The sequence below is a fragment of the Montipora capricornis genome, chromosome 13 (assembly GCF_036669925.1).
Source record: "Montipora capricornis isolate CH-2021 chromosome 13, ASM3666992v2, whole genome shotgun sequence".
Classification (NCBI taxonomy): Eukaryota; Metazoa; Cnidaria; class Anthozoa; order Scleractinia; family Acroporidae; genus Montipora; species Montipora capricornis.
In genome coordinates this window covers 49,977,673-49,990,172 of record NC_090895.1, presented here as the reverse complement: position 1 = coordinate 49,990,172, position 12,500 = coordinate 49,977,673, and the positions used below count along the sequence as shown (strand labels likewise).

The 12,500-nt window shown below is 38.0% G+C and overlaps 1 protein-coding gene across 1 annotated transcript in view; it reads right to left on the bottom strand.

Annotated features, from left to right (window-relative positions):
• Positions 1 to 1,636: 1,636 nt before the first annotated feature.
• The window catches only part of LOC138030951 (uncharacterized), a 20,835-nt gene continuing 9,971 nt past the window's right edge, over positions 1,637 to 12,500 (bottom strand). Inside the window, exon 8 of the mRNA XM_068878805.1 lies at positions 1,637 to 2,446. Coding sequence (XP_068734906.1) covers positions 2,229 to 2,446 — 218 coding nt within the window. The 3' untranslated portion in view covers positions 1,637 to 2,228. The remainder of the gene's footprint in view (positions 2,447 to 12,500) is intronic.

The window sequence follows — 12,500 nt, the reverse complement described above, 5'->3', positions numbered from 1 at the left end:
TTATGAATATAGTCCGCTCTGTATTTACAACAAAATGTATATTTTTTGTGTCTTATTGAAACATGTAATCGTGACTTTTAAGAAAGAAAGCTAAAACTATTACGTCATGGGAGATTTCACAACGGCTACGACTGATGGTGCAATCGGAGATTTGACAACGGCGATAAGTAATGGTGCAATAACTTTGTGTGCAGCCATTGTTGTCAGTTTGTTGTGCTACCACAGATTGATCAAGTGATTTTGGTTCTATAGTCATCAGTGAATCAACAAGGACTGCTTTGGAATGTGTACTACGTTGCGACTATAGTGGTAAGAAAACAGATAAAATTTAGTTTTGTTGGTGAGCAGTCCCAAACTTCTGTTCGGTCATGTAGTCAGTGGCACTTCGAATCACGCAACTTATGATGTTTACAGGTATTCGCCAAAAGCTGTTAAAACGTTAATGTACTTAAAATTTTATGAATATTGCCTTTTTGTTTTATTTAAGCGGTTGATTTGAAGCGAGTATTGAATACATAAAAGGTCATTATGTCCACCATGGAATGTGTCGACGTTTCAACTTTCATTGGTAGGAAAATAATCATCATACTAAACATAGCCGGGGATAACGTAATTCTTAAATTAAGTGACGCGTGTGACTACTTTGCTAGGCCTTTACTCGTGTAAAAAACCAATTAAATTTAATCGCGACTTTTAGGAAAGAAAGCTGTAAGTTGTTAAAAGTGTTATTATCGTATCGTTCATACCCATAGATATCCTGATGACAGTTCCAGATTAATTAAGACCATTACATCATCGGAGATTCCTCAGAGATTTCACCTCGGCTATAAGTGATAGTGCAATAAGTTTGTGTGCAGTCATTGTTGTCAGTTGTTGTGCTACAGATTGATCAGGTGATTTTGTGTCTATAGTCATCAGTGAATCAACAAGGACTGCTTTGGAATGTGCACTACGTTGCGACTGTAGTGGTAAGAAAACAGATAAATTTTCAAAGCAAGGTTTTAAGATCTGAAAGATCTTCTTGTTGTTTTAAACCTCGGGAAGATGAAATTCTGTTTTCAACAATTTATACTTGTACGTTTTTACTTTTGGGGGGAAAACGAGCGGGGGAGCAGACACCCACCCCCGGTCCAGATGTAGGAGTTACGAGGACTACCTATTGGATTTCCTCGCAGGAGCCCAGATTCCTGGGTTTTTTTTTTTTTTCGATTTTGTATTTTCGGCATTAATCCTGGGAAAATCCAGTTTCAGCGCCTTTAATACCACCCAACTCAGTGCCTTCTCTTTTGTGTAACAAGTACCATAGGCAAGCCAGTTTACGCTTACGTAGCGTCTAGTTAAAATTGTCTTTTACGCCAGTTTGTGCAGCCGCTCGGAACGAAGTCACGCAACGTTCCCCGCCTAAAGGGAAGTGTTGCGTGACTTCGGCTCGAGCGCCTGAAGGAGACTACTCTAGCGTGAACTATTAGTAAACGTGTACCTGGGAAAAAGACTTCAGGATAGACTTTTTATAACAACAAATGTTTTACTTTGTTCAATATCATAAATATCCATTATTAAAACTATCTTTCAAAGAGATATTTCACCTCGGGTTTAGCTAAATATTTACTCAGTCTTCCAAAATAATTCTGTTAGATTAAAAAGCGCTTTCTATATTTTTTCATACTAATATGTAACTTATTTAAATATAGCATACTTCATGGAAAGTGCGCGCGTACGGTGTTTACACACGAATTGTGGCGTATCAGAAATCGAACAAGTGAGCGAAGCGAACGAGTGAGATTTTTGGCAAGAAGCTAGAAAAATGCTTTTGTGCCTGAGGAATTCTGGCAGCTAGATTAGGGCTAATGGAAGAAAAGAAAGAGTTCATGATATTGGGTATCTCATCAGCATTATGTGATAGCCCTCCATTCCCTGGGCGCTTATGAGCAGTTATTACATTATCACCTCTCGTTTTGCATTTAGTAGAAGATTAATCCCCTTCCAAGGACACCTGCTTATAACGGACCTCTTTGTCCCAACAACTTAAAGAGGTCATACATTTTCTCTTAAATTAGACAGCTTATTACAAACACGGTCACTCGAACAATATGGACACTGTGGCATGCCTCTTAGGTGTCTTTATTAACAGGCTTCCACTGATGTCCTCCTCAAAACTTCTAGCTGATCTCATCAGTTGGTGATGTGGTCCTTTATATCATTATATAGACCTGAAAGAAAGGGCCACTTTAAAGTTCAATACACCAATATTTATTGACCCTGATGGGAATGGTTAGTTTGGTGCAAATTTCAAGGTGAATGTCATTGTTTATGGTATTAGGGAGTGTTCCATATTTGATATGACAGTTTCCCATGGCTACCAATTTCATGTACATACCTTCAGGTGAACCAAAGAGATCTTGAAAATCATCTTCAGCTGTCGAATAGTAACAATCGTCTGTCATCCCTACACAAGCAACAGTAAATAAAAGGCCTCTGTTAATGCCAAATTACTACAGAGCATCATGGCACAAAAACCACTCTATACCAGCTTGCCTGCATCCTCGGAGACCCAGGGGCAGTTAGTAGGGGCAGGGAAAAGTCTCAACGGGCGAGAAAAAAATTCGGGCGAAGAAAAGTCAAGAACGAAAACAAGAGCCCCTGGGGACAAGTTCTTACCAGACCAGTTCCAAACAGCAGTGGTAATTCTCAATTCTGATTGGTGCCAGAAAACCTTTGTTTTTTTCTGGCCAATCATAGAGCAGCAAGACTAAGAGTCCTTTCGTGTTTCCTTATACGACAGGTACAAACAGGCTAATCGCTCGCCATATTTGTCTGGGTCGTTCACCGAGGGTTTCCTCGAGGAGGAAAGTTTCAATCACAGCAGAAAATGTACGGGAGATCGTTCGGCATATCCACAAGAAACTCGCCGGAGATACGCTGGACTTTTCGTAGGTATCGTAACATTAGCGTATTTAAAATATTGCGAGTTTTTGTACGCTCACTGATGTCGACAAATTTTTCGGCGTTTCGTGAACACCACTTACATCCCTTGCTGTGACTGAAACTTTTCCAATCCTGAGTAAACTTTCGTCGCACGGCAGGTATGTCAAGCATCGAATCGCCGCGTGCAGCACGACTCTTTTTTGCGCGCCAAAATTAGAACTCTAGTTTCGCAACGCCATAGAGGTATGGAGTTGGATTTTTATAGTCGGTACAGTGCAACATGGCGGAGAGTTGTTTTTCCACAGGTAAAATTCGTGATGCAATTCGTTCAAGTGTGCGAATTTTCCCCGGCATAAATGAGTTGAAACCTGAGCAAATACTGGTAGTCGAAAACATCGTTCGTGGAAAAGATGTCTTCGCTGCGCTCCCAACTGGATACGGCAAGAGTATAACATTTCAAATTTTGCCTTCGGTGAAAAAGTATTTGGACAGAAGTTTGGTCTCGCCTTTAGTCATTGTTGTTTGCCCTTTAAAGTCAATCATTAAAGACCAAGTGAACTATCTAAGGTCACTTGGTTTGAAAGCTGCCTTTGTTGGGGAGAGTGCTGAAAATGACAAGAAAATAATCGAAGGAACCGCGGAAATTGACCTCCTCTATGGAAGCCCTGAGTCGTTTGTTGGCGATGATAAGTTCCGAGGAATGTTCTCCAATGATTTCTTCAGAAGGAATACAGTTGCAGTGGTGTATGATGAGGTACACACTGTTGTCCACTGGTGAGGGTTTTCCTTTATTGCACCTATTCAAAACCATCAGCATCCATTGAGTACATGTACATATTTATAAGACGAACCTAAAGTTTTTAAATTTAAACATCTTATGATATACATGTATATAGACCAGTACTTTGATTATACATTAATTCATCATCATGAAATGTCATTTTGATTTTTGTATAGTGCAATCAGTTTATGAAATTATCACTACAAATACAATAATAATTATAATAATCAAGAGAGTATGAAGGTAAGAGAGGCAATCCCTCATATTGGCCCTATTCCCATCGTAATCCCTCTTAAGTTAATTTTAGATCTCCTGCAAGATCCGGCATTCCCACGATGGTTAACTGACAGTCAATCATATGTCCCCATTTTCACGAACGACGCGAATCATTTGCGTGGCAATTCGCTCAGCTGTCAACATTGGCAAAAATGAGGACATATGATTGGCTATCAGTTAACCCTCGTGGGAATATCGGATCTCGCGGGAGATCTAAAAATAACTTAAGAGGGATTACGATGGGAATAGGGCAGGCCAATGTGAGGGATTACCTCTCTTACCTTCATACTCTCTTGTAATAATATAATGTAGTTGTATAGTAGTGTAACTATGCAACTAATAACGTGGGCCGGGTTGTTTGAAAGCCGGTTAACGTTAACCCAGGATTAAACATTTACTGAAGTGTTATTTTTTCTTTAAAAATGTTTTTCACCTCAAACGTTTGGTCTAATTTGAGATTACTACAGATGAAAACTAAAGGGCAAACAATATAAACAGAACACCTCACCAAAAAGTTACAATACTGAAGTCAAAATTCTCGCTAATCCAGGGTTAGCTTAATCGGGGTTTGAACAACCCGGCCCTGGGTGTCTACTCCCTAGGCTATTCAAGTATTGATCAAGTATTGATCAAATGACCTGTTGTTTTGGGACTTTCACAGTGAAAAGAAGAGTGTGCACTTTCTTTAAACTGATGTCAAAATTAGGCGATGAAAGGATCCAATCTCTTGCAACAGGGCATTCGCAGTATCTATGCAATATTGTGACACAATTTCACAGGTTGCAGATTGTTTCTACAATAAATTTGATATTAAGGAGAAGCTGTTGACTTCTCAGCCATTTGCTTTACCCCTAAACAACTATTCCAATTCCATTTACACAATGTAAGGCAAACTCTGACAAAATAAAATTTGTTTTCTCACACTGAAGTGATCTGTAAATTAGGTTCCCTAGAAAAACAGTTGGATAGTAGTAACTGAGCCTAAAATGTTTGCATAGTATTCATTAAGCAGAACAAAAATAACAACGCATGTTTATTTTACTATTAATTTTTAGGGGTGAAAGAGACCGTGGAAAGAAAAATCCCTTTAGGAAGTGGTGTGGTGCTGTTGGCGAAATCAGAGCTCTTCTTCCTCAAGGCCTTCCAATGCTGGCTCTCACACCAACAGCATCAGCTGGAACACGGAAAAAGATTATTGAAATGTTGAGCCTACACAAAAGTGTACAGATTGTTGTCAGTCCTAACAGAGACAACATAAAACTTTATCTTCAAAAGGTTACAAATGAAATTTCTGATAATTTCATGTGGCTGGTTCATGAATTGGAACAAAAACAAATGGAATGTCCAAAAGTACTGATTTATGTCAGAGATTACCAGCGGTGTAGTGAGGTTTACCATCTTTTTATGCAAAGTTTAGGAACCAAAGCATACTATCCACCTTCTGCAACTAAAGCATCAGAAAATAGAATGGTTGCCATGTACCACAGTGGCACTTCTCCTAGTGTTCAGGAAGTTGTCCCAGCCTCTCTCAACGACCCAAATGGAAAAGTTAGAATCATAATTGCAACAACTGCCTTAGGAATGGGAGTAGATATCAAGGGGCTACACCGTATCATCAACTATGGACCCCCCAGTGATATTGAATCATACATACAAGAGCTTGGAAGGGCCGGAAGAGATGGCAAACAGTCAGAAGCTCTTCTTATGTTCCATGGCAGGCAACTTCATCACTGTACACCTGAGATGTTGGAATACCTGAAATCAAGCAGCTGTCGGAGAAGCAAGCTTCTTGAACTGTTTGATAAAGGAACTGTTAGTAGTCACAATTTCCCAAGGGAAAAGCACCTATGCTGTGATATTTGTGAACTTGCATGTACATGTGAGACCATTGACTGCCCAGATATACTTGACAGCATGAATTCGCTGAAAACAAGGAGTAATGGCAATACAACAAGTCAGAAACTTAGGCCTGTTTCTATTGATCAAAAACAAAGGCTGAAAGGTCTCCTCAGAGAACATCAAAAAATGATGAGAGAAATGCTACTTGAGTCCAACCCCAACTTGTTTTATACCAATGTTGACAATGTTACTTGCTTTACTAACCAGCTTATAGAGGATGCAGTGTACAAATGTGACTCACTTTTTTCTGTGGAAGACATTTTGGAGAAACTTTCTGTGTGGAAAGTGGACCATGCCCACAAAATCTACAGTTGTTTGTGCAAAGTATTTCCAGATCTTGCAAAGCCATAATTGTTAGTTACAGCCAGGAACATGTTATTTTATTGTTTCTGTGATAGGTATGTGTTTTTTGTTGTAAAAAGACTTAAAAAGACCAGGGACACAATGTGTTCTATCTTTAGATAGTAAAATAACCAAGACAGTACTACTGGTCCCCTTTGAAAGGGATAATTATTGTACAAATATCTGGTTTTGTTGTTTTCCTAAAATTCAATTTGAATTTCAGTTGAAAGGAGACCATAAAAGTGACACAATTTCTGTTTCAGTGAGTGTGCCAGAGTTCATTCTCAGGCACCGAGAACAAAAAAGGGACACAAGTTACCGATAACACACACATTACAGTCTTGACCAATTCCTTTTGTGCTTAGTTATCCATGCATTTAAATCACTGAAGCTCAGGAGAGAAATTGGATCTTTTGGGATGGTTCCAATCCCTGCATGTGTCCGACCTGGGAATTCTTTCAGAGCTTGGATTTCTTGTAAGATCTTCACCACTGTCAAGATATCTACATCTTTTCTTCGTTGATGTTTTCCAGATTCCTTACGTACCTTGTTTTCTTTGTCGAAGTTCTTCATTACATCATCGACTCCATCACTTGCTCTGCTATAAGTTTGGGCTGATGGAAATGTCAGGTTAGGCCCATGTCCAGCCATTAGTTCTTTTGTTTCCTTTATCTTGTGCTCCTGCACCTGGTCGATTGCTACATTACGCCCAGTGCCTCCTTTGAGATTAATTGTGCGATTCCACCGCAGAGAATGTGCTTCCCTTGGTGATAAAATAGCATTTAACTGGGCGTGAAGTCAAATGGCTGCCAAGGCATACTTGGTCTTTCCAGTGACTTTGAAGAGAAGCATCATAAACTTCCACAAACGTTCTAGTCTGCTGCCATCTCCCTCTTTGACTGCATCTTGGAAGTCTCTAAGAAGCAGTCCAGTCTTCAGGATGTTGTGAGAGTAGTTAAACACACCATCGCCATCGTTTGGATTTGGGGGACTTTTCTCTTCTCTTTCTCTTGGAATGGCCAGCCCATGTGCCGAAACCTCATGGTTGTTACGACGTTTTTCATGTATGTAGACCTTGTTGCAAGAAGGAAATCTGCAAGCATAGTTTCCATGGCATGCCTCTGCCTCACGGATTTCTTCATGGATTGTTGTTGATTCGCCCAATTCTGCTTCGAAGAGAACATAAGTGTTTACAAGTTCTCCCACTTTCTCTTTCAGTGTGCAAGAGTCTTTGCTCTGTACAACGTTTAGTGTTGGTGTTGCATGTGGGGATGCCATGCCGAAAAACTCCATTGCTGCATACACAACATAGCTATCCACAACTGTACTGAAAAATGATTCAGTACCATGGTAAGACTTGCTGATTTTTGCATGGACATCTTTCCTGTTAAGCCTGGCCTTAAGCTGGTATAATGTTCCCAGATCTCCTGCAGAATTTTCCTTGTACAGGTAGTCAAACACCATCTGCAAAATTAAATGAAGACAACTTTTTTAATTATTATGTACATGGCTTTAACCATTTTTTCTTTTGCACCAGCTCATATTTTTTTCCAGGCTGCAATTTTCCTTAGTACCATACATTTATTTTTTTGGGGTGAATAAAAATCAATTTCATGGAAAAAGTTATGTGTATGGAAATACTGATCAAGAAACACACCTGGAGAAAATTCATTTCGCAGTGAAATTCTTCATGTTTTAAAATAATACCTTCTAGTCTTTCATGTGCTTCATCTGAGTCGGCTACTGCATTGACAGCACTGGTAGCTCTTTCCACTGTAAGATGGTCACCCCCAAGGTTGATCTTGTGTAGTATACTTGATTCTGGGTCTAAAGGAACATATTCTGCATGGCAGTGCTGAAGAATTTGAAGCACTTCCTCGCTCTTGTTTTCATCCTTTTCCAGAAGGCCAAGCTGAACCTGAGTCAAACACATGCAACAATGAGGTCAGGAACAACAATCTTACAGTCACACTATAAAATAATGATACTTCCATTAAAATCAATTTTCCACCCTATTCCACCCTAAATGTTTAACCTACACTGTAGCATAAATGTAGTTTAGCCAACCATAACCAGCCGTACACAATACCTGGCATTAAACTAGGAGAGGCTGCTGTGTATAACTTAAAGTTACTTAATTATGATGGCTGGCTTCAAGTATAATGATTTGACTGAAAAAGATAAATTTGGTATTAACGACAAAGGGTCAGGTACAGAAGGTGGTAGTGTCACAGGGGATATATTTTTGGCTCAAAATCTATTTTAAAGAAGTTGATTATTGTTTCACTTTGTTTCAAATTATGGCAACATAAGACAAACACCAGTGAGACTGTTTTTAGGTAAATTGAAACCACGACAGATGCACAAGAGGTTTGATTCATACTTTCAACTTTAGATTGACAGCTCATCTCCTTTCTATACTGGTGTGGGATATGAGCTGAAACTATGTTTGCAAACTGCTGAAAGTATTTGCATGTTTTAGTCAATATTCGTAAAACAAGGACCACAAACTCATCCTTCAGTTGGGAATGTTCCCCCAGTGATGGTATGAAAGTGGAGTTTTCTAAATCCATGATGTTTTTTATTGGGCATTTGTCACTCAAGTCCCAGTCGATAACACGATTTTCATAAGCCAAGAGGTTGAACCAGTGAATTGACTCTGTGTCCCTGTCACCTGAGTAAATTGATGGCCTCCGGATCCAATCCAAATTGTCACCATTTAAGCCAAAATCACAAGGATGTGATTTGCCAATCTGGTTGCCCAGGGATCCCTCTTCTTCTCCCTCTGATTCTGATTCCTCTGATGAACTTGAGAAATCAGACTCAAGACAACTGCCAGTTGTCACAAACTGTATCACTGCAATAGGGAGGTTCTGTTTTGAGAACAGAGTATCTTCTGATCCTTAGAACTGGAAATTTTAAAACAGCTTAACACCTGTTAGTTACAGTTACAGCAGCATGCCAAAGGTATACTGCTGCTCTTGAAAACCAAAATACACTTCCAGGCAATTTAATAGGGGATATGGACATTTTTTTTTTTTGATCTTTGATGATACATGCATGTACATGTGTTGTGGTTTAATTTTATCCTTGGTTGGAAATATTTTAAAGCACTTTGATCTTTTTCCCTTTGTTTCATATTATATATCCAAATCAAACTGGTTTTAAAAATTTAAACCAAAGATAAAGTTGAACCACAACAACCATGTGTTCAAGTCTCTCATCAGTTACCTTGTTTGAAGCAAGTTTACATGTATATGTGAAACTGAGAACATCATAGAAAGCAATATGATCGATTCCAGCATTTTATTGCACTCACCACTATTATTACATTTATCTTGGTCTGGATGAGCACTTTGAGTAGCATTTGATACCAGCAAGTTTGATGTCACTACCTGTTGGTCAGGAATAGATTATTTGAACTCCATCACTTTCACCACCATCTTATACTAAAATAGATCTCCTATTTGTTACATTTATCAAATATTTCAATATAACTTACCTTGAACCATATTCCTTGCCTTGGGAAGTCTTTAACTCCCAATAAGATAACAGGGTTCAATTGTATATTAATTTATTGTAACTGTTTTTCAATAAATAAAGAACTTGCTTTCTAGCACTGGTTCCACATTTACTTTTGACTTAATTCAACACTTATTACCTATTTAACAGAACTCACAGTAAAACTGCATATACAGTGTACCTGATGTTGGATCTGAGGTGCACCCAATACTGGCATTGATGTTAGTTGAGGATCATGTGTCCGTACATCAGAAGTAGATGAGCTGGTACTCTTAAAAATGAACAGTGATACATTTTAATATGCAGCAAAGTAGCAAATGAGATCTTGAATGATTTTTGACTTAAGATACAAGTTTTTGTTAAACCTGTGTGAACCGGTTGTTGAATCTGAGGAGCACTTAATTCCAGCATTGTTGTTGGTATGTGAATCTGTACAGCTGGAGATGATGAGATGGTGGCCTAAAAATAATTAAATAATTTTATTTACATTTAAATGTACAGCAAATGAAAATGACTACAAGCATTGGATTTATCTTTCATTATGCTTTGCTATCAAAACACTATACATTTAAGAATGTCTATGGGCAAAAAATAAGGAATTAAACTATACAATCTTTCCTATTTATCATGTACAAATTGACTCAACAAAACCTTTATTTAAAAGTCTGTTATTCTGATACCAATGTGCATGATATATGGTAAAATTCTGAAAAGACTCTCTTGAAATAAACATTGTACATCCCCAAAATTCAAAAGTCTCTCATAATAGTCCCTCAAAATCTATGTACTGTATTTACATTGTATGTATTTCAGGCGGATTATAATACGCTGTTGTCATTGCAAGCCCTAACCCATGACCCATAATAAAACACCCAACTCTGTACTAGATATAAGCTCCTGAATTATCTCCTCCCTCCAAATACATGCATAAGCCACTGTTGATTACATTCTAAAGGCATTCAACAAAAATTCAGTTTACGTGATACCTGTGGTTCTTTTTGAGTTGATGTTAAGTCCTCAGAGGTTGGCGTGTTTTTTACTCTTTCTAGAACGGCTTTCCATGACTTGATTTTTTTCTGGAAATGCTGTGCAGCCTCTTTGATCTTTCTACTGGTGCTTTTCCTGCTCATGCACATGCCTAGCTTCTGAAGTCTGGTAAATCCCTACATGATTTTATAATAATTGTACTGGTCTGTCCAAATTATATACATCATATCTGTATTATAACATAAATTCATGTAACAGGTATGTCACAATAAAGATTATTATCAATTACCACTGTTGCATTGTTAACTCATGCCGGGATGCCCAATGATTCAATGATCATGGGATGAATTTTCAGTCAGTGACACAAACATGTTTGGAATTCTCCTTTTCATAGTCTCCCAACACGAGTTACACCTATGGCCACCCTATAGTTATCATTGACCTAAAATAAACTAGTTAGTGGAAGCTATTGCTCCGTTAACCTACTGGTACACTTTAGATCCCTGTAACAAATATCCTGTACACTGCTAGGATTGATGTGATGTTTTTTACGACTGCAATAATGTAACAGGTAAAAGATCTTAAAACAAACCTTTTTCTTGTTCGACCAAGAAAAAGAGAAAGGCCAACAAGGTATTGAACAGCAGACATTTGTGCATTTCTTGCCTTTAACAGCATGGCTCCAGCCGTACCAATGATAGGCCTGAGAGACTGCATTTTCCTCTTAGCAAACTGTGGTGGCATTGCAATTGCCCTGAGGACCTTGTATAGGAGAGGTGCCTCCCTTGCCCACTCTTTCATCAGCTTTGACCATTTAAATTTCCTAAGATCTTCCAGGGAAGTGCATTTTAATACTGACTTCTTTTTTCTCACAATTTTCCTGCATTCCTTTTGCAACTCCAAGCAAGAGCGGTTAATCAGTGCTTGACGCAAACCTTTTGACTTAAATGCTGCCAAGCCTACACCTGAAGAAGTCTTTGCCTTGCAAAGAGCAATGCCCAGGCCATGCAAATTTGGTGGTAATTCCCTTGAGATGGTTTTACTGGGATAACGAACAATAATCTAAATTTGGAAGATCAGGTGTGTATTAGTAACTGAAAGGAGCATAAAAACAAAGGAAATAAAGTAATACTATGTCATTATGACTGTATAGTAAGCAGGGCTCTACTGTGTAGTATTACAGTGAAAAATGCATTTAGTTGACATAATTTTACTTTTTCTACCAGAGCACAACAAAGATAAATGCACCCATATAATAATAATCCTAAGAGTTATTCCTTAAGTTGATGTGACTAGTGGTGGCTACCTTCTGAGCTATATTGGTACAGTTAACCACCAAGATCTAGTTCCCTACACACAAGGGTGTAGGATAATAAAAAATAACAATAACAACAACAGCAATAATAATAATATAGTATTATTATTATTATTATAATTATTATTATTATTATTATTATTATTATTTTATTATACAGAGTATCTGTAAATATGTTCTACACCAGTGAGATAAAATCTTAAAAATAACTTTTTTAACATGCTAAAAACTTTAAAGGAACCTTTTGATTCAAATGAGCTTAGAAGTGAACAACTCATACTTTCCCACTTTATGCAGCCAGCAAGGTTGGATATGGTCCTGTTAATGTTTACAAGTACTCAAAAAACTCACTACTAATAATTTTTCATGAACAAAATACAAAAGAAATTAATGTTTAATGAGTGTCTGCATATCTGATACAAACTAGACTTAAATTTTGCGATAACCTTAAGG